The sequence below is a fragment of the Carassius auratus genome, unplaced genomic scaffold, assembly GCF_003368295.1.
Source record: "Carassius auratus strain Wakin unplaced genomic scaffold, ASM336829v1 scaf_tig00025653, whole genome shotgun sequence".
Classification (NCBI taxonomy): domain Eukaryota; kingdom Metazoa; phylum Chordata; class Actinopteri; order Cypriniformes; family Cyprinidae; genus Carassius; species Carassius auratus.
In genome coordinates this window covers 92501-120000 of record NW_020525441.1, presented here as the reverse complement: position 1 = coordinate 120000, position 27500 = coordinate 92501, and the positions used below count along the sequence as shown (strand labels likewise).

The 27500-nt window shown below is 31.5% G+C and overlaps 3 protein-coding genes across 6 annotated transcripts in view; 2 read left to right on the top strand and 1 right to left on the bottom strand.

Annotated features, from left to right (window-relative positions):
- Positions 1-3645, top strand: part of LOC113078386 (endothelin-converting enzyme-like 1) — a 29878-nt gene extending 26233 nt beyond the window's left edge. Inside the window, exons 16-19 of the mRNA XM_026250715.1 lie at positions 164-229; positions 1238-1333; positions 1603-1679; positions 3059-3645. Of these exons, the coding sequence (XP_026106500.1) occupies positions 164-229; positions 1238-1333; positions 1603-1679; positions 3059-3158 (339 nt within the window). The 3' untranslated portion in view covers positions 3159-3645. The remainder of the gene's footprint in view (positions 1-163; positions 230-1237; positions 1334-1602; positions 1680-3058) is intronic.
- Positions 3646-4876: 1231 nt separating this feature from the next.
- Positions 4877-15639, top strand: LOC113078387 (centrosomal protein of 57 kDa-like). Its single transcript, XM_026250716.1, has 11 exons — positions 4877-5050; positions 6128-6281; positions 7308-7430; positions 8408-8529; positions 8601-8795; positions 9399-9497; positions 13010-13072; positions 13303-13526; positions 14418-14562; positions 14804-14944; positions 15250-15639. The coding sequence occupies exons 1-10, from the start codon at positions 5012-5014 to the stop codon at positions 14912-14914; spliced, it is 1275 nt and encodes a 424-aa protein (XP_026106501.1). The 5' UTR covers positions 4877-5011; the 3' UTR covers positions 14915-14944; positions 15250-15639.
- A 3130-nt stretch (positions 15640-18769) lies between these two features.
- The window catches only part of LOC113078382 (cGMP-dependent 3',5'-cyclic phosphodiesterase-like), an 83352-nt gene continuing 74621 nt past the window's right edge, over positions 18770-27500 (bottom strand). For all 4 annotated transcript variants that reach the window (XM_026250708.1, XM_026250710.1, XM_026250707.1 and 1 more), the window contains 15 exons: positions 27349-27412; positions 27021-27102; positions 26763-26937; positions 25237-25349; positions 23477-23677; positions 22532-22602; positions 21615-21737; positions 21444-21531; positions 21287-21334; positions 21026-21100; positions 20830-20929; positions 19970-20082; positions 19849-19887; positions 19414-19520; positions 18770-19175 (listed from right to left, as the gene is read on the bottom strand). In XM_026250708.1, coding sequence (XP_026106493.1) covers positions 18941-19175; positions 19414-19520; positions 19849-19887; positions 19970-20082; positions 20830-20929; positions 21026-21100; positions 21287-21334; positions 21444-21531; positions 21615-21737; positions 22532-22602; positions 23477-23677; positions 25237-25349; positions 26763-26937; positions 27021-27102; positions 27349-27412 — 1634 coding nt within the window. In that variant the 3' untranslated portion in view covers positions 18770-18940. The remainder of the gene's footprint in view (positions 19176-19413; positions 19521-19848; positions 19888-19969; positions 20083-20829; positions 20930-21025; positions 21101-21286; positions 21335-21443; positions 21532-21614; positions 21738-22531; positions 22603-23476; positions 23678-25236; positions 25350-26762; positions 26938-27020; positions 27103-27348; positions 27413-27500) is intronic.

Genomic DNA, 27500 nt, shown 5'->3' with positions numbered 1-27500 from the left:
CATTTGTAAAAACAGTACAAACACACAAATTAAATACTTTTTTATTTGTTTTTTAAATGCATAACGTGTTCCTTTTAGTGCTAGGGAAACTAAAACTCCCTAAAAAAAGCATTTTGTCACTTGAAATAAAATAAGTTTTAAATGTGTGTGTGTGTGTGTGTAGGTTAACGGGCGTCTTACACTGGGCGAGAACATTGCTGATCTGGGTGGACTGAAGTTATCTTATAATGTGAGTTTTTTCACTTTCTACCTTGAAACGTTCAATAAAACACCAGTTTTTCAACTTGACAACTTGCTTTAAAACTTTAAAGCAATGCTTTAAAGTTAAAGTTTCTAAATTAAACAATAAAAAAAATGTTTATCAATGTTTGCAGGGACTTAAAGTCAATTCAAGTCGCCTTTTTCCTGTAGTGCTTTATAAAGATTGTTTCAACTCTGAAAATGTTTTTATTTTTGCCATTTTCCAGATCAAATATCTAAATATCCTTATCTCAGGATCAAAATAACATTACACTGAAGGAACCCAAGTACAGCTTTATTAAATGCAAACGTGAGCACAAAAAAACAAACAAAGACTTGGCTAGACTAGGAACACAATATAAACATGAAACTCATCAACAGAGGATAACACAGACAAAGCTAGACAAGAGACAATGTCAAAATTAGGGCGATATATAATTAAATAAAAAATGTCACATGACATAAAACAAACAGACAAAACCGAACAAGCAATCACATGACAAGACAATCAACCAATGAAACATAAACTAAGGAGCCAATGCCAAAAACACAAGAGCGCTCAAGGAATCACATGACAAAGAACATGACCGAGGAAAAACTACAAAATAAAAGACATGAAAACAATGCACATGAAACACAACACGTTACAAAATACAACACTGAAAGCATAAAAAACAAGGCATAAAAAAGTTTTAGAAATATAAGTTTACTGTAAAGAAAATGTACTGTATACTAAAATATATATAATAAATATTTTATATAATTTACAAAATATTTAGGAATTTAAAATCACTGTAAAATCAAAACCATGTGTCTAATCTAGTTATATTGCAAATTTGAAGTTGACATCACGAAAATGAGACTTTTAGGTGCTATACTGAAATTAGCCACTGGGTGTCACCCAGACTCCACTGAATCTTTCACATTGCATAACATGTTTATCCAGCATAGTTTCATTGGATCATCAGTGAATGGAGATTTGTTTTCCGGTGTGCAGGCGTATCAGAAGTGGGTTCGTGAACACGGCCCAGAGCGTCCTCTGCCGGGACTCAAATACACACACGAGCAGCTCTTCTTCATCGCGTTCGCTCAGGTAAAACAGTTCATACAACATAAGTTAACAGTGCTGGGGAAAGTTACTTTACAAAGTAATGCATTACAATATTGCATTTCAAATAAATAATCATGTTACATAGTTACTTTTTATGGAAAGTAATGCATTATGCTACTTTTGTGTTACTTTCAAAAATAGTATTCTGATTACATAACTCGCTTGCAACGCATTACCCCCAGCACTGTTAGTTAATTCTGGTTCAGTCTTATTCTGCTGCTCTGAAATGTTTTTTACACATTGCATCACAGAACTGGTGTATGAAGAGACGATCGCAGTCGATTTACCTGCAGCTGCTGACGGATAAACACGCACCTGAGCATTACAGGTAATAAACAGCAAACACAATTAATATTCCTCGTTAGAAACAGTTCATAAGTCAAACATTACTATTAGAATCCAAGCTCTATCTAAAAACCGATTTGCTGGTAACTATAATATAATGTCATTCTTCGGTTGTTGTGTTTTTGCACAATGCTTAACGGCTCATTAATTCTGTATGTTGAAATAATTCGATATATTGTTACATGTTGGCATGTGTTTTTAATCTTTTAGAAGAAATAATAAGCCATCTTTTTTATATATGATACTGAAATATTACCAATGCTAAGTATCACAGAGAATATTATAGATTTAATATTTAATATTATAGATATAAATATTTTTAATTATTTGTATTAATATTTTATAATATTTTAAAAATATTTTTATTTTCCATTTTAAATCTTTACATTTAGTTCTAGATTTTTCTTTATATTATATTATATTATATTATATTATATTATATTATATTATATTATATTATATTTCCATTTTAGGTTGTGTTTCTGACATTATTATTAATTCGTTTTTAATTAATTTTTATTTTAGTTTAAGTATCACTGAGAATATTTCAGTTTGTATTAATATTTTGAATTATTTTTATTAATATTTTATATTTATTAAATATTTTTATTTTCCATTTTCCATTTAGTTCTAGATTTTTTTTGTGTTTCTTTAAATTATATTATATTATATTATATTATATTATATTATATTATATTATATTATATTATATTATATTATAATGTGCCTATAAAGTGTATTTATTTATTTTTATTTCCATTTTAGGTTATTTTAGTAAATTAAAATTTTATTATTCTAAATTTAGCCGTCTTTTTCATATATGATACTGAAATATTACCAGTGTTATTTAAGTATCACTGAGAATATTATAGATTTTAATAATATTTTTAGTTATTTTTATAAATATTTTATAATATTTTACAAATATTTGTATTTTCCATTTTAAATCTTTACATTTAGTTCTAGATTTTCTTTTGTGTGTTTCTGTAATTTATATTATATTATATTATATTATATTATATTATATTATATTATATTATATTATATTATATTATATTATATTATATTATATTTTAATGTGCCTATAAAGATTATTTATTAAATTTTATTTCCATTTTAGGTTGTGTTTCTGGCATTATTATGAATATATATTTAATTTGAGGTTATTTTAACATAGTTTACGAAATGAACTACTAAATAAAAAGGAGACATTTGTAACTGGCTGAAATAAATGCAATCCAAGCGTTTTGTTATATTTTATTTTTTAAGTTAACATTTTTATTTTTTTTAGCTTTGGTTTTCAGTATCTGTGAACATGATATTTATGCTGATATTTGAATGTCTCCTGTGGTCTGTCTGCAGGGTGATCGGCAGCGTGTCTCAGTTCGAGGAGTTCGGTCGTGTGTTTCACTGTCCCAGAGGGTCACCCATGCACCCGGTCAACAAATGTGCCGTCTGGTGACCTTTAACCCCTGAGCGTCTCCTCATCGCCCTCGTTTCCATGACGAACCGCTCCGAGCTGCTCGCACGCCGTTTGATGTTTACAGCATTTTAGTGATCAGAAATCACCTCGACACGCACCATATCTCACTCCCATCTCTCTTTGAAATCTTTATTTTTATATTCGGATGCAGAGCGTGTCGAACCAGGCGTGATGAGGTGTGTGTGTGTGTGTGTGTGTGTGTGTGTGTGTGAGACGGTGCTGTACTGTAGGCATGTTGATGTTTTGATATGAAGTGTTTTGTCAGACATGTTCAGTGTTTTTCAAGAAGAATCAGCTGCTGAAGTGACCGTTGTCCGCCTGACGGAGGAGAAGACTCATAATATTTCACGTTACCTCTGTATGTTTCTGCTTTTGAAGACAACAATACATTGTATGAGTCAAAATTATATATATCTCTTTTATGCCAAAAATCATCAGGATAGTAAGTAAAGATCATGTTCATGAAGATATTTAGTAAACTTCCTACCGTAAATATATCAAAACGTAATGTTTGATTAGTAATATGCATTACTAAGAACTTCATCTGAACAACTTTAAAGATGATTTTCTCAGTATTTAGATTTGTTAGATCGTCCAGATCTAAAGCAGACTGATTTTGTCTTCTTCAGCACCTCAGATGCATCATGTGTCACCTTTATGTTGTTTCCCGCTCAGGACAGAGACCCCAAGGCATTCTGGGATAATGAGCAGAATATTTGAGACAGATGACAACTTATTTTTGAGATGCAAATAAGAGTTTATGTTCCTGAAGTGATTATGTGATCTTTATTTTTGAGTTTTGCGATGATCTTATGCTCTTAAAAATAACCCAACATTTCTGTCAAATCCAAACATTTAATGCAACTGCAGCCTCTCCAGTGTGAAGAAATTAACACATGTTTGCCCATAGAAAATGAAAGAGTAACTTTGTACAGATGAATTATATGAGAGTAAAAAAAAAAAAAAAAAAAAAAAAAACGAAAATGTACAGGTCAAGCATAGCATGTTTGCTGTTAAAATGTTCGAAAACATACAAAACACACAAAACAGGATTTTTCCTCAAAATGCTGAATTCTCCATTAACCGTTTTTGGAATAAAATATGCAACAACTGAGATCTTTGTCTTTTTTCTTTATATATATATATATATATATATATATATATATATATATATATATATATATATATATATATATATATATATATATATATATATATATATATATATATATATATAAATGACAGATAGAAGTTAACCAGTATTTACGTGTTGAATGAAAATACAAATATTGGGACTTTTAACTTTTTCCGTCAGTCGCAAAGCAACATTCAAGACATAGCAACATGTGTGTGTTCATTTCTATGTGATAGTCCATTATATAATGTATTATTTAGAACAGTACGTATGTGAAATATATCGAATGAACAGTTTACTACAAATTCTGAAGCAGATACACAAATAAACAAATATCTATGAAATCTGATGCGCGTTGGATGTTCCGTAAGACATACGTGTATTTAATCTATTTTATATGTGTTTTTTTTTTATTGAACTAATAAAATTTTATAAATCAAATTTTTTTACACGATTATAACACTGTTAACTCAATAACATAAACATTGTACATGAAGTTAAAATATTATAGTTCGCGATTCGAGACTTTTATTGAGTATTCTACAGCCCGGATGTTGTCATCTCCGACTTCACATCCTTCACAATGTTTTTGTTTCCTGTTTGCGCCAAACATCAAATTTGCAGCAAACAGAACTAAAGTTCATAACGTGTGAGTGTACTTTAATTAAATATGATTTAAGATTAAACCCGAGCTTTAATGGACTCGAGCTCAAAACCCTCTGCGAGACGAGAAAAGGTAAGTTATAATATCGCCAACATTCACACATTTTCATAAGCTTTTACGTAAAAACAGATAATATTAATAAATAAACATTACACGTTATATATTTAAATTAGAATAATTTTGTTTTCATTTAAACATCGTGTATTGAGATGAACGCTGTGTTTGAATTAATGAGCATTAAATTAAAACTGTAATAGTATAGTATTATAATAAACCTGGCTGATGATGATCATGATCACTTCGCGTTTCTGGTCACTTCTGCTGCTTTAAATGCGGATTTGTGGCTTTTAAACTGGGTTTAAAAATCGATTTTAAACCTAGAAGAGTTTGAAACAAAACATACTTTTCAAAGTTATATTTAGTTGTATTCGAGTAACAGAGTAAACATACAGAACTTTGTTAATGTGAGATAAAGTACAAGTATATACACATGAACAGAAAAATAAATATATTTATATATATATATATATATATATATATATAAGATTCCATTCATTGGAAGCTTTAGATAAGCCTGTTTCGTAAAAAGAAAATGAAGATTATAAATGAAAAAAAATTATGCTTTTTATGTTGACCTTGTATTGCGAATGTAAAACTTTTTATAATAATTAAGATTAAATATGTAATTTTGTTATTCAGAAAAGCTGGAGTTTTGTTCATAAAACAAACTAATGTATAAGCACTAAATATAAAACCTTTAAAACTGTAAGAAAAAAAACCTGAATGTTAATTTAATTAATATCTCTCTCTCTCTCTCTCTCTCTCTGTTTTTCTTTTCATTTTAATCAATCCAAAATGAGAAACAGAAAGGCCAATAAAAATACATGCATGTAAAAATATAGTCTATGGGAAGTTTTTGTGCTTTAGAAAACACTGTTTGCATTCACAATTAAAAAAGCCAATACATAAAAAAAACAAAAACAATATACATCATTTAATGCTGAACTGTATATGCATTACATCCGAATTGACTAGACTGACTAATGGCATATTATTTATATCATTTCTAGCACTGTTTTATTATCTGGCCTCATGTGTTTTATTCAAACAATTTTATCAGCATTTTAATTTAGTGTTTGTGTGTCGCAGGAGAGTGTGACGGCGCCCCACAGAGGACGACCGAAGTCTGACAGCGGCTCACTGACCTCCCACACGGAGTATCCCTCGAGACGTCCCTTCACCAACACACCCCTGACCTTCACTAACAGAGCCGTCAGAGCCTTTCCTGAGAGCAGCGGAGCAGGTGCACACACACACACACACACACACACACACACCTGTGACACCTGAGATCTCACACACTCAGATGCAGTAATGACACGAGACTCTGAGAGTGATTGACAGCTGTTTGCTCATGAATAATTCAGTGTTTCAGCTCATAATAATGGCCGTGTGGCGTTTGAAATTTTTAATTAGTTTAATTTAGTTAAAATTTTCAGGCATATTTTGACAGTATAAAATAATAATAATAATAATTCAATAATTTTATTTAAGTTTAAATGCAGTGTGACTTGACACTGAAAGTTAAAATAGAGCAGCAGAGAAACTCATAAATAATTAATTGCAGGTTTTTATTATTATACTAAAACCAAAACCATAAAAATTACTTGAAATAAATGTTTATGTTACAGTTAACAATTATTAAAAAAAATGTTTTTGCATTATTTCAAGTATTTTTATTTATATTTTACGTACATATGTTTTTAATATAAATGTAAACTGGCTTTATTTAGGCAAAGTATTTCTTATTTTCATTTAAATAAACTTTATGTACTATAATAAACAACAAAAAACATGTTATTTAAAATAATAATGGAAAATATGAAAATAAAACTATTTAAAAAAGACTATATTAGTGTCTCAGTGACACACACACACAAAAAAAGTAATATTGATATGCAATAATAGCTAAAGTAAACTCTTATTAAACTATTTGAACACAAAATGATGATATAAAAATAAAAATAATTTTTTTTGTAATATTATTAAAATCTAAAATCTATAATAGAGGCAAATTTCTGCTCGGGATCAGAGGTTTGGCGATGAAATATTCACAAAACTTATTTCTGAATATTTGTTGTAGAGCACCACCTGCTGGAGAGTTTAAATGCAGTCACTTGTAATTAACATCTCTCCTCTTCAAGACTTGTGTATGTAAATGAGCTCTCGGCTGAGTTTTTCATATGTGAATGCTGTTTTGATTTGTGATGTGTGCATTGAGCCAGTGTGAGCTAGATGCAGAACTCCTTGAACTGCTGTGTTTTTGCAGAAATCCTCTCGGCGCTGAAGAACCTGCAGGAGAAGATCCGTCGTTTGGAGCTGGAGCGATGTGACGCTCAGCAGAAGCTCCAGACCGTCTCCACACACTCGGACCACACACACACAAACCACGGTGAGCGGGTGCTTCGCTCTGCACATTTCAATACAGATACATCTGGGGAATACATCAAGCGATTCTTCTTAAAGGGGCAGACAGACACAGGAAGTGCTCATCATAGCAAGATTCAAGCATTGTTCAAAATAAATACAGGCTAAACAGAGAAAGATGAAAGAGAAAAAAAGGAGTTTTAAAAAAAAATGTAAGGATGAAGTCAGATAGTGACGAAAGAGAAAGAGTTATAAGAGCTTTGTGTCATAACCTTTAAATAGAAATTTTAGTAACGATGTGCTTTTTAAATTTGTATTACTTTTCTAATATATATTAAATATTTTTTAAATATAATAAATAGTTATTTATAGCTTTAATGTATTTTTATTTTAGTTTCAGTTTAAAATTTTTGTTAATTTTAGTTTAACTTCAAATTAAGTTTTTTTTTTGTTACATTTCTATTTTTCAAAAAAGAAATATATATATTTTTTTCATATTAATAAGCATTTATCTTTTACAATACATTTTAGAGTCAGTTTATGAATTTTGTTATGTGGTATTTTTATTAATTCTTATAGTTTTTTTTGCTATTAATTTTATGTTTTTTTTTATTTTAAGCTAAATAAATCATTTACATATTATTATTATTATTATTATTATTATTATATGTAACTTCAGCTTGGTTATTTTATTTCAGTTACTTGGGCAACATTTCAAATGTTTTCATGTAAAACATTGTACTCTTATTTTGTAAATCCTTTTATTATAATCATTTTTTAGAATTATTTTTAATTATATACTATTATTTGTATTTTTATTTTTTATTTTTTTCAGTATTGTTATAGTAATTTTAGTTGCCAAGGTAACATTTTGTCTTTCATATAATGTTTTTTTTTTTTTTTAATTGTTTTTAAAGCTTTTAGGTTACCACTAGTGACACGTATCTTTATTCCCAGCCTTTAATTTCCAGTAAATGTAGAGTAAAATGTCTGTGTGTGTAGATCTACTCTCTCAGCTGTCTGCGGCCGAGACTCGATGCTCACGCTTGGAGAAACAGTTGGAGCACATGAGGAAGACTGTGAGAAACACTGAATCAGACAGAAGCGCTGTGCTGCGCCGACAGGTGCGTCTCACACACGCTGAAACAGGTATGTGTGTGTGTGTGTGTGTTAATATCCCGTGTGTGTTGTGCAGGTGTCTCTGGAGCGTCTGGGATCAGCGGATCGGACTGATGTTCAGCTGAAGCTGCAGAAGCTGGATCTGCTGGAGCAGGAGTATCACCGGCTGACGGAGACTCAGTGCTCCACTGAGAGGAAGATCCGACAGCTGGAGAGGAAACTACAGGAAGAGGAACATCAGAGGAAACTGGTGCAGGACAAAGCAGCTCAGGTTCGTCTCTCTGGAACAATAAATCCATGCATCGCGCATAGATTAATGATTCTTTGGGATGTAACAATATCCAAATCTCACGATACGATAATATCGTATATTATCGGTATTTATTGTGATATAAAAAAATATATATATAACAATTTTGTTCATTTTAAAGTTAAATTATGCTATCTAATGCACTTTGAGAGTTCAAAATTAAGAGCTGCAACCCATGTTCTTAATTTAGAATAATTTAATATTTCTTTCCTAATTTCTACACTTGAAGCGATATTTTATGAGCTCTTTTTTTTTTTTGTGATAACACGCAACCCCTCACCTGCAGCTTTAAGGAAGTCATAAAAGCATAAAAGCCAAGGTGCAAGTACATTAAACCAGGTATAAGACTTCTTCATGAGCATTTGAGGAGTGTGCGGTTAAAAACCAGCCTACAGCGCCATCTGCTGTTAGAAACTAAGCGCAGATTCGATTCTAGAAGAGAATTTCGATGCATTTAAAAAAATCTCAATCATTCCACGAATCATGATGCATTGATTTATTGTCCCAGCCCTACTGTCTGTCTGTCTGTATGATGTTAACTGTGTCTATCTGTTCTGTGGTCAGTTGCAGACGGGTCTAGAAGCCAATCGTCTGCTCATCCAGTCAGTGTCTCCACGTCCACACAAATCCAGCAGAAACAACCCAAAGAAGCTCTCAGCAAAGGTAAACCAGCACTGATTCCTCTTACGCATTTACTTAATACAACTGATTAAGAGGTGGGGATATAATGATATCAGCTGCAGTAAGAAATAATATCGCAATATAGTAATCCTGCTTGAAATCTCAGATATTACTAATTTGAGAATAATACCCTCTTGTATAGAACAAAACCAACCAATATTTCAATCTCGTAATAAAAACAGCTGGTATTTAAATCTTATAATTGAAAAAAAAAGCTACTGATTTTTTTCTTTTTCTTTTTATTTCATAGTTGAACTAAATTGGCTTAAATCTCATAATAGAATAAAACAGACTAATATTTCAATCTCATAATATAACATAACTCACTGATATTTTAGTTTTGTAATAGAACAAAATTTGACAATATTTCAATCTTATAATACAACAAAACTGATGATTTCAATGTCGTTATAGAACTAAATGAACTGTATGTAACAGAAAATTACCAACCGATAATTACATTTCGTAATAGAACAAAACAATAACTTTAATTGAACAAAACTGTGATCTTAAAATATTTTAGTACAACAAAACAAAATGATATTAAAATTTTGTAACGGAACAAAACCAGATGACATTTCAATGTTGTTATAGGACAAAATCAACCGATATTTCAACCTCTTAATAGAATAAAATTGGCTATTTAAATATCTTAATAGAACTGAACCAACCAATATTTAATTGCTATAAAACAGAACTGGATGACATCTCATTGTTGTTCTAGAATCAAATTTAACCAGTTTAAATCTTGCAATAGAAAAAAAACGGACCGATATTTATATAAAATTAAATTAGTAAATAAACAGTACTTAAGTATTATAATAGAACACTACCGACCAATATTTTAATCTTGTAATAGAACCAAACTGACTTGTATTTAAATATTTTAATAGAACAAAATCCTATATGTACATTTTGTAACAAAACCAGATGACATTGTAGTCGTTATAGATCAATGCCAGTGTCATTACAGAACAAAACCAACCAATATTTAATTTTTGTAATCTAGAACAAAAGCTACTGATATTTCAATGTAGGACAAAACTGACCAATATTTAAAACTTTTATACCACAAAATAGATTACATTTCAGTGTTATTATTAGAACCAAATCAACCGATATTTCAATCTCATAATAAAACAAAATTAACCGATATTTCAGTTTTGTAATAGAACAAAATTGGGTGATATTTAAAGGTTGTGATAGATCAGATTTCTGTGTCATTATAGAACTAAATGAACCATATTTACATTTTGTAATAGAAACATACTGACCGATTTTAACATTTCCTAATAGAACAAAACAGAGTGATCTTTAAATATTTTATTAGAACAAAACAAACTGATGTTTGTATTTTAAAATTTAAACTGATATTTAAATTTTGTAACAGAACAAAACCAGATGACATTTCAGTGTTGTTATAGAACCAAATCAAACAATATTTCAATCTTGTAATACAACAAAATAGATAATATTTCAGTGTTGTTATAGAACCAAATCAACCGATATTTCAATTTAGTAATACAACAAAATAGATAATATTTCAGTGTTGTTATAGAACCAAATCAAGCGATATTTCAATTTAGTAATACAACAAAATAGATAATATTTCAGTGTTGTTATAGAACCAAATCAAGCGATATTTCAATTTAGTAATACAACAAAATAGATAATATTTCAGTGTTGTTATAGAACCAAATCAACCGATATTTCAATTTAGTAATACAACAAAATAGATAATATTTCAGTGTTGTTATAGAACCAAATCAACCGATATTTCAATTTAGTAATACAACAAAATAGATAATATTTCAGTGTTGTTATAGAACCAAATCAACCCATATTTCAATCTTGTAATACAACAAAATAGATAACATTTCAGTGTTGTTATAGAACCAAATCAACCGATATTTCAATTTAGTAATACAACAAAATAGATAATATTTCAGTGTTGTTATAGAACCAAATCAACCGATATTTCAATTTAGTAATACAACAAAATAGATAATATTTCAGTGTTGTTATAGAACCAAATCAAACGATATTTCAATTTAGTAATACAACAAAATAGATTATATTTCAATGTTGTTATAGAACCAAATCAACCGATATTTCAATTTAGTAATACAACAAAATAGATAATATTTCAGTGTTGTTATAGAACCAAATCAACCGATATTTCAATTTAGTAATACAACAAAATAGATAATATTTCAGTGTTGTTATAGAACCAAATCAACCGATATTTCAATTTAGTAATACAACAAAATAGATAATATTTCAGTGTTGTTATAGAACCAAATCAACCGATATTTCAATTTAGTAATACAACAAAATAGATAATATTTCAGTGTTGTTATAGAACCAAATCAAACGATATTTCAATTTAGTAATACAACAAATAGATAATATTCAGTGTTGTTATAGAACCAAATCAAACGATATTTCAATTTAGTAATACAACAAAATAAATAATATTTCAGTGTTGTTATAGAACCAAATCAACCGATATTTCAATTTAGTAATGCAACAAAATAGATAATATTTCAGTGTTGTTATAGAACCAAATCAACCCATATTTCAATCTTGTAATACAACAAAATAGATAACATTTCAGTGTTGTTATAGAACCAAATCAACCGATATTTCAATTTAGTAATACAACAAAATAGATAATATTTCAGTGTTGTTATAGAACCAAATCAACCGATATTTCAATTTAGTAATACAACAAAATAGATTATATTTCAATGTTGTTATAGAACCAAATCAACCGATATTTCAATTTAGTAATACAACAAAATAGATAATATTTCAGTGTTGTTATAGAACCAAATCAACCGATATTTCAATTTAGTAATACAACAAAATAGATAATATTTCAGTGTTGTTATAGAACCAAATCAACCGATATTTCAATTTAGTAATACAACAAAATAGATAATATTTCAGTGTTGTTATAGAACCAAATCAACCGATATTTCAATTTAGTAATACAACAAAATAGATAATATTTCAGTGTTGTTATAGAACCAAATCAACCGATATTTCAATTTAGTAATACAACAAAATAGATTATATTTCAATGTTGTTATAGAACCAAATCAAACGATATTTCAATTTAGTAATACAACAAAATAGATAATATTTCAGTGTTGTTATAGAACCAAATCAAACGATATTTCAATTTAGTAATACAACAAAATAGATAATATTTCAGTGTTGTTATAGAACCAAATCAACCGATATTTCAATCTTGTAATACAACAAAATAGATTATATTTCAATGTTGTTATAGAACCAAATCAACCGATATTTCAATCTCATTATGGGATAAAACCAACCGATATTTCAATAATGTTAAAGAACAAAACCAACTGACATTTAATTTTTGTTATATAGATAATTAATCTCATAATAGACAAAAAGGCTGATATATCAGTAAAGCATCTCAGATGATCTGCTCATGTGTGTAATCTCCTGTGTTTCTGCAGAGAAATCCGTCACAGCCGCATTACAGACTCAGTCTGGGAGACGTGCCGTTTGTGACCGGGATGGTAAAGACACAAACACAGTGTTTTATACTATAACATTTGATTTTATTACAATGTTAATCATGGGTTTTTGCACCGAAAACAATTGCAAATTAGTTTTTCATGATCATTTCTGACCCTTACACTGTCACTAGCATTTGAAGTTATTATTATTTCCTGTACAAAGTGGCAAAGCATGTTTGATATGGAGCAGTATTGTGGATGTTCACGTTTGTGTGTGTGTGTGTCTTCAGTCGACAGGCTCGAGTCACTCCGTGCGAGCAAACGTCCAGCACGTCCTTCATCTCATGAAGCAGCATCATCCTCAGCTGTGTAACGAGCGAGTGCTGGGACACGCCCCCTCCACCAATCACAGCGCTCGCCAGGCCAGCAGTAGCTCCTCCTCTTCCTCTTCCTGTGGGGAGGAGCTGTCAGAGCTGCTGCTGACGCTGCAGGATGAGTTTGGACAAATGAGCTTGTGAGGATTATTCTTCATCTTTCATTGTATTTGTTTCCACCCTCTCTTTGACCAGTGTTAGTATCGTCAGCTAAAACTAAAAATGTTGCATTGAAGTAAATTTGAACTAAAATAACATATTTGTAAAAAGTTTTTTTTTTATTTCAGTTGCCAAGTCAACATTCAAATTTTTTTGTTATTTTAATATCAATGACATATTATGATTTGTTTTTGTTTTTTCACGTTCATGTTAAATTTAGTTTAAAGTTTTAGTAATTTTTTGTAAATGTTATTATTATTATTTTAAAGTTTTTGTAATTTTAGTACATCAGGCTAAACCAAATGAAAATGAGAAATGTTTACATGTAAAAAAAAACGTTTTTCAAATTGTATTTCTTTTTTTGGGGGGGGGGGCTTTATGGTTTTGTTTTTCATTTTAAAGAACTATAATAACCCTGACTTGAAGTTCTAAAATTACTAAATAAAAAAATTAAACAATTATTACAAATAATTAAAGTTAACGAAGAAACATAAAATAATAAACCTAACTAATAAACTGATGAAACACATATTATTATTAAAACCTAAATATACAAATAAAAGTTAATTTAAAAAAAGATTGAAATGAAATGACACTAAAATAAAATTGTAGTCTTGCTTAAAGGGACAGTTTGCCAAAAATGAATATTCTGTTAATAATTATTTTATGTAAACAAATAAAATAATTCAAATTGTTTACACACTTCAAATTTTAATGATATGAAATGATCTGCAAAGTGAATTTAATAATTACACATGCAGGACAACATTTGGATTTGGTTTGTGAAGGCGATGTTGCCAGCTTGTGTTTCTGAGTGAATCATTTTGTGAAGTGTGTGTGTGTGTGTGTGTGTGTGTGTGTGTGTGTGTCAGCGAGCAGCAGGAATTGGCCAGACAGATCCAGTCGTGTGGTTCGAATCGCTTGAGGCAGGATTTGGAGCGAGAGATGGAGACGCTGATGAAGAGGATGGAGAATAAAGGAGAACAGATCGCCAAGGTCCGGCGACATCAAACTCAGGTAACATCGGCCCACATTTCAACTATACACTGGAAAAAAAACAGTAAAATAGCTAAATATTATTAAAATGTAAAACATCTGTTTTCTGTGTGAATATCTGTTAAAGTGTAATGTATTTCTGTGATGCTCCGCTGTATTTTCAGCATCATTCCTCCAGTCTTCAGTGTCACATGATCTTCAGAAATCAGAATAATATGATGATTTACTGCTCAAGACACATTTCTGATTATTATTGTCACAGTGCGGTCAGCAGAGCGCCGGGCTGCTGAAGGTCAGAGACGGTGGAGACAGTCTGCGTCTGCTGAAAGACATGCGCTCGCTGCAGACCTCACTGCGCAGCTGGGAACACTGAGAGGGTCACACGAGCACGTCCGGGTCAAAGGTCAGCCCAAAATCAAAAGAAGACAGATTCTTTTCATGACAATTTGTTATTCTGTAATGCTGTTTTTTGAGATTGACATATTAAATATATATATATATATGCATTCTAATCACTTAAATATATATCAATGCAGTAAAAGCTATTTTTTGCATTAAAAAATTGGCTTAAATTTCTTAAAATATTGTTCCTAAAGTAGCCCTGATTTTGGTTTGTTTATGCAGAATATCGTTTATTTTATTAGTTTAATGGGTTTTACCCTTTGAGCTTCTTATTTGATCACTTTTCTCTTTTTGGTTTGTTTTCAGACTTTTTCCCGGAGGTTTGATTCATTTGGAAAACATGATGTTTGATGACGAGCCGAACACAATCTGATTCCTGGAGATGAGGCTCGCCCCAAAAATCCTGAAACGCATCTTATCAGCTGTTTTATTAGTGTTTTTCATGTTTTATTACATGGAGGGTTTATTATGTGTTTAGAATAAAGGACAGACTGATTAATGAAATGGTTGTTTCTACCTCAGATATTACCCAGAATTCCTGTGCAGCTCACTTTACAGTAAGATCTCGTTTCTTTACATTAGTAAATGCATCAACTTGCAATCTGTAAATATATTTTTACAGCATCTATAAATGTTATTTAATTTTTTCTTATTTTGGTTTTCAGTGGATTAATATTAAGAGACGTACCTTTTTATCAATTATTTTATTTTTGTAATTTTAAAAAAATTATATTTTTAGTTCATATTAACTAATGACGTTAACTAATGTTAGCAAACGGAACCTTACTGTAAAGTGTTACTTTTTTAAACGAATCTGTTCAACATTCCAAAGATTCCATCTTTTTTAGTTTTTAGTTTTTCTTTGGTAAAATGATTCGGTCTGTGTTATAATGTTTACATATTTCTGTCAGCAATTATTCTGTTTGTTTCCGTGATAGAGTGCAATGTGAGTGGTTTAATGAATATAATGCATAAAAAATACCTATGATGGATTTTATTTGAATAGAGCAGTGATTTATTAAAGCTGCAGTTGTTTTTAGTGTGTGATACGCTCAGACTCTTGCTTTGTGTGAGAATGACTTTAAATATGCTTGAAATATTTATTTTACAACACTGAATAAAAACCTAATTAATGATGTGTTTGTGATTTATTTTTTGTTTTAATTGAGACACCAAGAGTTTATTTTAATTAATACTTTTTTATATACTCCTCGTTTTTGTCAGCACTTACTACTAAAAAAAGTTTGGTGTTAGTTGATGCATAACTTTTAATAGAGGATTTATTTTAAAAATTTGTTTGTTAATGTTACAATAAATGCTGTATCATTAGCTACATTTAGAAATATTAAAAAAAAAAAAATTTTCATAACTTTTGAACAGTTTTTGTAATTATTTCTGAAATTTAGGAGCAATTTCCAAGTGAAAGTTTTTTTAATGTTAGTTAATGTTGAGGAACTTATCAAATTGATTTAAAAATGTATTCATAAATGTTCAAAATTTTGCAACAAATCATTAATTTTTACAGTATTAATTTTGTTTTTGTAAAGTTGTAAACAGAAAAGAATATTGGACTTTATACTTTTTAAGTCTTTCTACTTTAAACTTTGACAATTGAGTCAATGTTTTATTTGAAGTTTCTTTTTAATAATTGTGAATTAGATACATTTTAATGTTAACAAAACTTGTTCTTCTTCTGATTTAAAAAAACACATTCCTGACTTATTTTTGAATACGTTGTACCATGTCTAGAAGATTTTGGTTTTACAAGATTTGTATATTTTGAAATTAGATTCATAAATGCTCACCATTGTTAGCTCATGTTATCTGATGTCGTTAGTGATGTAGTCTTTCATTGTTCAAAATAAGTCTATTTTTCAACCTCAAATCTATGAACCTCAAACACAAAGAATCAATCCAGTCAGATTTCATAAACCCAACCCTCAGTAGATTCAGTCGAGAGAAAAACTTCCAGAGAGCCGTCTTTGATTGGCACGAGAGAAGGTTTTATTCCAAACTGAAGAAAAACAATGTTATTTACCGTCACCTACAGGTACAAACGTGTACAAATACCAGAAAATAGATTCAGTAAATCAGTGTGTGTGTGTTAAAAAAAATCATTTAGAAATGGATGTTATTTACACGAGGCGATGCAAAAACCACTTGTTGCACAAGAAAACAATAGCATCATATCTGTAATAATTATAAACTTAAAATACAATGGAGGAATAGGAAACTATAAGAAAGCATTTCAATTATTTAAAGTGTTATATATATATATATATATATATATATATATATATATATATATATATATATATTTTTTTTTTTCAAATACAGCAGGTCATAATTAATCTAAAATAAATAAATAAATAAAAATTAGCATGAAGACATGTTTTTAGGACCATTATATCATTGAAATTTTTCATTATGACATTAATGAAAAAAAAATATTACAATGATATTGGTCTTAAAAACAGGCTTAATATTTAATGCAACATTTTTATCATAAAATTCAATGTAACTTATTTTATTCTTTTGATTTTGCTGTGAAATATGATGGAGTTTTAGTGAAATTCACCCTCCACTGCAGGTTAATATTAAACTGACATCAGGTTAAATCATAAAACTGACATCACTCTCGTTGTCTTCTGTTTCTTTGTGGCACTTACCGTCACAGCTGTGCAAACACACATGTACACACCGCAAACAGATATCTCTATATATCCATGTAGCTTCAGAACTCTACAGAGACAGGCCGAACGGTTTTATACATAGATCTCTTTTTAAAGTCACTCAGGAAGGCAACGCAAACATTTGTAAGGCAAGATCCATTAGATGCACACATTCTGCCATCCTGAGAAAGAAAAGTGTGGGGCCGCGTAGCCCTTTAAAACACACAACTATATGTACAGAGCTTCAAACAGTCTCTCCACGTCTCTTTCAGAAGGTCTCCGGAGTCTGTGTGTGTTTCACGTCACACACGCGTGACTGAGACTTCCAACGATTGCTTTGGGTTTGGGATCTGGGGAATGGAGAAATGCTGTTGTGTGGGGTTTTTCGGAGTAAACAGGGAGAACTGACGTCTGCGGGGCGGAATCGGTAGATGAATTATCCAAGGATCTGTTTCGACTCACAATTTCTGTACGCCGAGGACGCAGAAAAGAAAACAGTGGCTTTGTTTTTTCTTGTAGGATTCAGTTAGCTTCTGCTCGGATGTGCAACTAAATAACTGCTAAAATAAAAGTGATACAAATGTAACATATGACAGCTGGAAAAAAAACACTGGGCTCCCAGAATTGTTGCAAGTTTTAAAAATGTAACATCTGAACGCTGGAATTCTTACAGGTTCTAGAAATGTAACTAACGCCAGGCTGCTGGAATTCTAAAAACTTGAGGTCTAAAAAAAAAAAAAAAAAAAAAAAAAAAAAAAAAAAAAAAAGTGACACTGGCTGCTGGAATTCTAAAAACTTGCCAGCTGGAATTGTTACAATATCTAAAAAAAAATAATAATAATAATAAAAAAAGTGACACTGGGCTGCTGGAATTGTTACAAGTTGTAAAAATGTAACTTCAAGCAGCAGGAAGTGTTCCACGCTCTAAAACTGTAACAACAGGCTTCTGGAATTGTTACAAGTTTCAGAAATGTAACACTGTAACAGCGGCCAGCTGGAACACTGCTTTAAACACGTATCACTACACTCCTGGAACTGTTACAACTTGAACAAATGTAACACTGGGCTGATTGTTACAACTAGTTGTTTAGGTGATGTATGAGTTTTCTTTTTCACATTCAAATGTTGAGCTTTTACAATGTGGCCACTGAGAATCAGTCCAAATGTCTGTGTACTATTACACACTCCTCCGACTGCGCAGCATCATCCATCCTTCATCCTGCAAAACCGTCTCCAAACCACGGGCAGAAAGGAGACAGCGAACCTTTCCTCAAAGCCTCGTCGGTATCTACGGAATTTTCCCAAGACACATTGCATCGGTGCCGTCACTGGTCGTGTTTGTCGCAGTCGTCGTCCAGACATCCGTTCATGCGGTGCGAGTCGTCTCCGAAGGCGCCTTGAGACTGCAGCAGCTCGAACTCCTCGTCCAGGAAGTCCAGCGAGTTGTTGCTCGGTAGACCGCGGATGGTGAACTTGTGCGAGACTTTGGCCCACTGCTCGCGGTTGGCGGCCACACGCTCGTAAAGCTCGGCCGCGCGCGGGAAGATCTCCTGCAGGAGCCTGGAAGAAAGCCAGAAGAGGTACGTCAAACTCTAGAGCTGGGACCTCGTTTATAAAATGTTGCACAGAAGCCATCCTCGATGTATTTATAGCAATAGACAAAAATACATTTATCCATTTATCTTTCATGCCAAATATATATATATCAAATACTAGTAATATGCATTGCTAAGAAGTTAATTTGGACAACTTTAAAGGTGATTTTCTCAATATCTGCATGAAGTGAGTGGTCTCTGACTTGTATATTGGCATGGCAATGTGCTCCATGAAGCTGATCTGGAGTTCAGGGATGTAGGCTTTCTCACGGTCCATCATCTCACTGGGTCTGTTTCCCATCGCCTTCTCCTGAAGACACAAGAACACAATCTTGGAAATAAATATATATGTGTGTGTGTGTGTGTGTTTCATGAATAATGGAATCCAGGCAGAATTGCAACATTTTTCTGGTGAATCAAACTTTTAAAATTTAGTTTGCATTTTGGAAATTGGAAATTCTTTTCAACATATATCCAGCAAATTTTGATACATTTTTAAAACATTCACTTATAATTGTTTTGTTAACCTTTTTACAACCATTTAGCAATTTTTTACATGTTGAAAGTCGGTCACATGTCGTCTGGGAAGGTAATTAAACGCGTGTCTGGTTAGCACAGACGCTAAAAACAGAACTCACCAGATCTCCCTGAGAGAAGAACTCTTTATAGATCAGCTCCTGTAAAACACACACAGAAGAGTGAGACAGATCGACTGAGCGCTGGGGGTTTGGGTGAGTGTGTGAGCGTCAGGACTCGTACCGCGATCTTCCTGGTGGTCTTCCAGCCCTTGGTCTGGTCAGAGAGGTCACAGGAGGTCATGAGGAGGCACAGCAGCAGACTGCGATGGCTTTGTCTCTTCGGGTTATAACCGGCTACAGACACATGATGATAATACTCACATCAACTCATAACTCAAGATGCTTTTAACTCTCAAGACAACCGTTTTATTTAAGTGATGTTAAATTAGATTTTTCAGGAATAACTAGTGTTATTTTAGTATCATTGACATACTATTATAGTTTTAAATAATATCATTTTTCATTAAAAAAGTCCAGTTTCGTTTTTTTTTTTTTCGTTTTTATGTAATTTTTTTTTTCATAAATTTTCTTTTTTTTTCTTTCTTTTTTTTAAGTTAAACTAAATTTAAACATTTCTTTGGCAACTTTTTCATTAATGTTTATTTTTTTTAACTATGGTTTTAGTTTTATTGAACTATAATAACCCTATGGCTGACATTTGTTAATATTAATTATTTAAATTATAATTTTTATTTGACAAAATTAATATTTTTCTCTCAATGCACCAGTTTATTTGACATTTAGCTTTTGTGTTAAAAAAGTAACCCTTTCATTTTTATTTTACTATAAAAGAATAAAACTGTAAAAATATTAACATTTATTTTATTCCAAAGAAAAATATATTTGTAAAACTTTTCCTTTTTTTTTCTATTTTTTAAAAATAAAATAAAGTTTTTTTTTATTTATTTTACATTTTTTATTTACTGAATGCAAATAAAATGATTTATTAAATTCCTTGTGAGATCATTTTTAATGTTAAAAATAAATGCATTTGAAACGAATGAAATTTGTGATGTTTATTAAGCACTGAAATGGTCTCACCATCAGCCATCTTCTGCAGGTCCTTGAAGATCCTCAGGTGATGAGCCAGATCTGTGGCCAGGATGATGTCTCTCATCAGATCCAGCATCCGCTGATAATCCTGAACACCAGAGAGAGCAGAGCATCATGGTCAGGATAACAAAACCATGCAAGGATTTCCCCTTTATTAATCAGAGTGGAGGAAGCAGTGATGCACCTTTCTGGAGAACTTCTCAAAGATGTTGCAGCCTTGTGTGTTGAGGATGGCGATGGCCTGAGCGAAGTGATGCCTCTGAAACACAAACACACACAAACACTGGTAAACAGCAGAGGGCAGCAAACACACAGCATATAAACGCCTCACACAGCTACTCATCCATGTGTGTGTGTGTGTGTGTATGAGTGTGTGTGTGTGTGTGTGTGTGTGTGCGTGTGTGTGTGTGCGTGTGTGTGTGTGTGTGTGTGTGTGTGTGTGTACCTCCATCACAGATCCCTCTGAACTGTAAAGGGCAGCCAGGACAGATTGCTGGTGAAAACAGATAAATGCAACACATATTAATTTATTCCTTCTCATGCAACTTCACACAAACTCTGCATCGTCTCTGGATCTTCAGAAGAAGGTGTTTATGACGCACCGAATCCACCTGGAAGGAGTTGTTGGTTCCTCGATGGTCCAGATCGTGACACATGCAGGACACGAAGAGCGCCAGGATCTCTATATCTCTGCCAGAATCAGACGTGTAAATCAGTCGAGGAAAATGGTACGAACTTGATTAAATTAATGCAAATAAGTGTCAATTAAATACTCGAGGTAGTTGGACAGTTGCAGGTTCTTGTAAAGCAGGTAACAGAAGTGTGAGACGGAGAAGGCATGCATCCAGTTGTGATACGGAGGGTCTCTGTAGCCCTTCTTCACCATCAGACAAAACCTACAGCGACAGAAGAAGACTTGACATTTTGATTCTTTAGATCACAACTTTTTGTTAACAATTCAATAAATAAGTAGCACAGAAATCAAAGCTGAATTAATTAGTAGTATAAAATGATATACATTGTATAATTTAATATAGCAAAATAATATAGTAATACTTTTTTTTAATATATAAATTATTCAAATAAAACAACAAAATTGTAAAATTAATCAAAATTAGAAGCACCTAACGGCAAAACTGTATTAATTGCTCTTAAATAGAATAAATTCTAAATTAGATGGTATAAGTAGTATAAACTAATATAAAAAATAGCATACATTTTTAGAAATAAAATAAACTATATAAATGAATAATACCAAATGCAATAAATTCTATAAATAAATAAAAAACTTGCAAACTATTTATTTTAGTTACATTTAAATAAATGAAAAAAAATGTTGAAAGTTAACTAAAGTCTAAAGACAACTTAATTAGTTTATTTGAATGTAGCTAAAATAAATTGATTGCAACCACTAACCTTAAAAATAGTAAATTCAATGAATAATTTTTCAATGTAGTAGTATAAATAGTTAATATTTTATTAATTAGTACTATTAAATACAATAAATTATTCATAAGTAGAACGAAATGGTATAAATTGTAAATTAGGAGTTCAACATATGCATATTAACCCAACTTAAAAACAAATCTTACATTTCTAAGAGCTTGGCACATGAAGTTAACTAGATTTCTAAAAGATTTTTCTTTTCTGTCTTTAGATTTGATGGTATTTATCACAGGTCGGTGTGTACCTGGCTAAAGTGTGCAGGTCGATCTTATAGGTGTTGATGAAGCCCATGTCTTCAAACATGCTCAGGATGCCCTGCAACACACACACACACACACACACACACACACACACACAATTATATGGATAATTAGCATCAAAATAGCATAAATTAATTAATTAGTACTACAAAATGGTATAAATTTTATAATTGAATAGTAAAAATATATATTATATTAAATAATAGCTGAAGTTATATTTATTATCAGTATTTATGTTTATTTTTTAATAAATTACTTAAACAAAACAGCAACATTCTATTAAGTTGTAATACAAAATAGTATAAATGAGTAGAAAAACACATTAAATTAATGTAATTTTTTTATACATCTTGAAACATTAGTACAAATTATACATTTGATTAATTAGTAGTAGAAAATGCTACAAAATGTATCAATTAATAGAACAAATAGTATAAATTATATAAATTAGTTTAGAATAGAATAAATTCTAAATTAGTTTTACAAAAATGTTATAAATAGTAGAATTAACAGCATACATTTTTAGAAAACATACTCTTTCTAGTTTTTGTTACATCTTCTCTGTGCCTTCTCTTGGACTTTTATGTCACTTCCTGTCTCCTGTGTTTTTGTAGTCAGTTTGTAGTCCGTTTGTTCATTGGTTCCCCTGGATTTGTCTCCTCAGTTAAGTCTTTTTAAGCTTGTATGTATACCCCTAGTGTTTCTTTAGGTCTTCTTTTAGTTCTTAGTGCATTTTGAGCTTATATTTAGTATACGTAAAACACTTAAGCACTGTTAAAACCTGATACTCTAAGACTTTTACTCAAGTTGTTTTAGAATTGGTGACTTGTAACGAATTTTCACTGCAAGTTACTCAAGTCTGGGTTTCAGATATCCTTCTGCCTCTGGTCTGAGCATCATTATGGGTCTGGTTTGTGCTCGTGTCGTACCATCGGAGTGCTGTCGTCCATCAGAGAGCGCGGCGTGTACGTGAACTCGGAGAAGTCCGGGTGGATTTTCTGGACCGGCTCGATGCCGCTGTGCAGGAGTTTAGTGACCTCCTCCTCCGACACCTTCATGTGGTACATCATCATCTCATTGGCCAGATGACTGCGAAACTGAGCCTCATGGACCTTCTTATACAGCAGAGACTAACAAACAAACAATCATATTATAACTGAGTATTTATATTTATACATAGATATAAATTCATATCAAATTAAAATGGTACAATTTAAATTATATTACAATTTATTCTATATATATATATATATATATATATATATATATATATATATATATATATATATAGTATATAAATCGTTAAACATTATATATGCATAATTGTTAATACTAGGGATGCACAACATTAACGGAATATTTTTGGAATCGTAATAAAGAACTCAAGGTGTAAGGAGAATATTACACTTTGCTTGAAATTTTAATTCTTTAGATCACAACTTTTTGTCGAAAATTATATAATAACAAAACTCAATTAATTAGTAGTACAAAACTGTATAAATTGTACAAATTCCAAAAATGGCTTAAAATGTAAATATCGGCATTGGACCGATATAAAAAATTATGCCGATACTACTTGCCGATAAGAGGAAAAGCTCACGTGCTCAAGGTGTGATAGCAATAAGATCAGATATGTGGTCAAACAAAGCAAACTTTTAGTGGAAAGTTAATTAGATTTACTGATTTGGATTGCTGCATTTAATTTGAGAACACACATTTAAAATGATGCATCCAGTGTGTCTACAAATGTTACATCTTCAAACTAAATGTTTAGGTTCCCCCTGCAAAAAATAAAAATAAATATATATATATATATATATATATATATATATATATATATATATATATATATATATATATATATATATATATATATATATATATAATGATAAAAAAATGCAGGGATTGATTTATAGTTATTTTCAAAGCTTTCAGTTTACTCTCGTTATAAAATTACTTAATTGTTGCTTATTTGCTTATTTAATTACAACAAGTAAGTTTTTATTAAAAACAAACTAAAAGGAAAAAAAGTTTGTTTATAACCTCTATACAGCCAAGACCTGCTGTTGTTTCCAAGCAAAAGGAAAATATTGGTATCGGCAATCAGCCAAAATGAGTTAAAAAATATCGGTATATATCGGCAAAAAGCAAATATGTATAAATATACATATTTGCTTTTTGCCGATATCCGATATATACCGATATTTTTTAACTCATTTTGGCTGATTGCCGATACCAATATTTACCTTTTGCTTACAGGGTAAAATTTTTAGGGGAGGATGGGGGGGGGTTCCCCTTATGGTCTATATATCCCTTCCTCTGCTGAATTATTTTAATCCATGGTTGGGGTAAAAAAAAAACATCTCCCCAGGTGATGCTACTCCAACAACAAATCGTATGAAAAAAAAATTATCAGCAAGTAAAATACTGCAACATGACAGTACAAACAACAATAACATCAGAAATAGACTTTAACTGTCAGTGTTTGGTTTTCGTGATCCTGGTTCAATCCAGACAGGGCTTTTCACAAAGTCAGTGTGCACCATTCATGTATTTCAGAGTCACAGTATGAGATGAATACACAATGTTTTTGCATAAAACTCATGTCTACTGTGACCGTATACAGATATTGTATAATAAACTGATGCATAAATGTATTATGAGAGAACACAGATGTAGAAAGTCTTACATGAGCGATGCTGATGCCACAGTAGATGGAGAAGGCGGTTGCCAGATCCTCATCGAAACGATTGAACCACGGGCCGTTGGTTTTATTCACCAGTTCTGCCACACCGATCACCTCTAATGAGAGAACAGACAGATGGACAGAGCTCAGGTCAGTCAGATGTGCTCGTGGGTTTCTTGCGTCTGCGGTTGAATCACTTCAACATCACTTTGACTCTTAAAGTCTCTTAATTTCCCTCAACAACCTTATCACTCGAGAAGGATGGCAAAAACACACACGAATAAAGTTTATTCCCTCGAATATTTCTCTTCAGCAGTTCATTTAAAGGGTTTCTGATGGTGATTTGGGGTAATTGTGTTTGTTATGTGTGTCAGGACTGAATCTTCACTGCTTTGGCAAATTAAATCTTCATCAGGTTTCACTATACTGTGAAAAAAAAAAAAAAAAAAAAAAAACACTATTTCAGTCTTTCGACTTCAAAATGTCATGTTTAATTCAGTGTTTTACTTGTGGTTTCTTTGTAATTATTTGGTAATTTGTCAAATTGAGGACAAATTACCACCTGAAAATGGTTTCAAAGTAAACCCTGCACCAAATAAAGTGTAGTCCACACATTTTGGGGCAATAACAATTTTGCTAGAAATATTAGATGTTACTAATTAGTTGTTTATAAGTGATAATGTTTTATTTTATTTAAACACTTTTCGACTTGTTTTTGTAAAAACTGACAGAAGTCATTTTGAATACATTTGTAACATATTACATTTAAAAACTATTGATACTTTCTCAAAATATTTTCAAAGTTTCTACGTTTCAGTGTTACACAGTTTAACATTTCTTCATATTTCATTTAATTTTAGCTCTTAAAAATAAATTTAAAAAACATTTCCCCTTACATTTTCCATAGGGCTTTTAGTTCTTTATTTATTTCCTGTTCATTTTCTGTGTGGTTGTGTAAATAATTAAATTAAAATTAATAAGGTTCTAGATGTCTGTACTTAACCAGAGCGGAGCAGTAATGACAAAATAATCTTTTACAAACCATTTTAACATGGGATTAAAATCCCGCCATGATTCAAAACTGAAAAATAAAGTTCTGAAAGGTTGAAACTAAGTGTTCGAAACGCAAAATCTTACAAAAAAAAAGTTTTGCATGACCGAAAAATAAGATTTGCAAGCTTGCAAAATGTAAAAAAAATTAAAATATCTCTGACAAATTTGAAACTCTGAAAAATTCTTTGCGCAACATCATACATTTTTTTTTTTGCAGTTCTGAAGAAGGAAATTTTTTTTTTTTTTTTTTTTTTTTACAAATTTTCAAGCTTGGAAATCTTATTTTTTGATCTTGCACAACTTTTTTTTGTAAGATTTTGAGTTTTCGAACACTTAGTTTCAACCTTTCAGAACTTTATTTTCAGTTTTGAATCATGGCGGGATTTTAATCCCATATTTTAAAGAGATTTAGCATGTATAGATTTTATTGTATTAATTCCCTGTGGATTTCCTCAGGGACGGCATCCAGGACTGACCTTCGTTCTCATCTTTGATGGGGAAGCAGAGGATGTTTCTGGTCCTGAAGCCCGTGCTGTCGTCCACACCGCGGTAAAACAGAGGATGGGAATACGCATCCTTGATGTTGAGGATTTTCCCAGTGGTGGCCACGTGACCAGCGATGCCCTGATCCGCCGGGATACGAAACTCCTTCTGTGTGTGTGAGAGAGAGAGTGATCTGTAATCTGAGCTCAACAATGACACTGTTACCTTCAGAAGAGCTGCTTTCACTGTACCTCGTCATCGTTCACGACTCCTCCATCGAACACTTTGGCCACGAGCTCATGACTGAAGTGATCCAGCAGGAACACAGAACAACTGAGAGGAAGACAACAGACCCATGATGTGTGTGTTTCTGCTCCGTCCGCATTAGACTTGTAAATATTTAGAGCCTGCTGACAGTGTGTTTGATTTAATCTTACAATATTTGATTGGAGTTAATTGATATTTATGAGCCGCTGCTGCTTTCATGCTAACCGTCTGCGATTGTTTTGGACGAAACCCAAAACTATCAAACCCATAATGGAGCCTGTGTGTGTGTGTGTGTGTGTGTGTGTGTCTCACATCTCAGCGTTGCTCAGGTTTCGGGCCTCGATGATGATCTCCTGCAGTAACACAGACACGTCATCTGAACGAGAGACGGAGAGAAGGACGTTAACGTTTAGCAAAATCACACCATTGCATTTTCATTCACATCCAAAAATGACGAGGCGCTT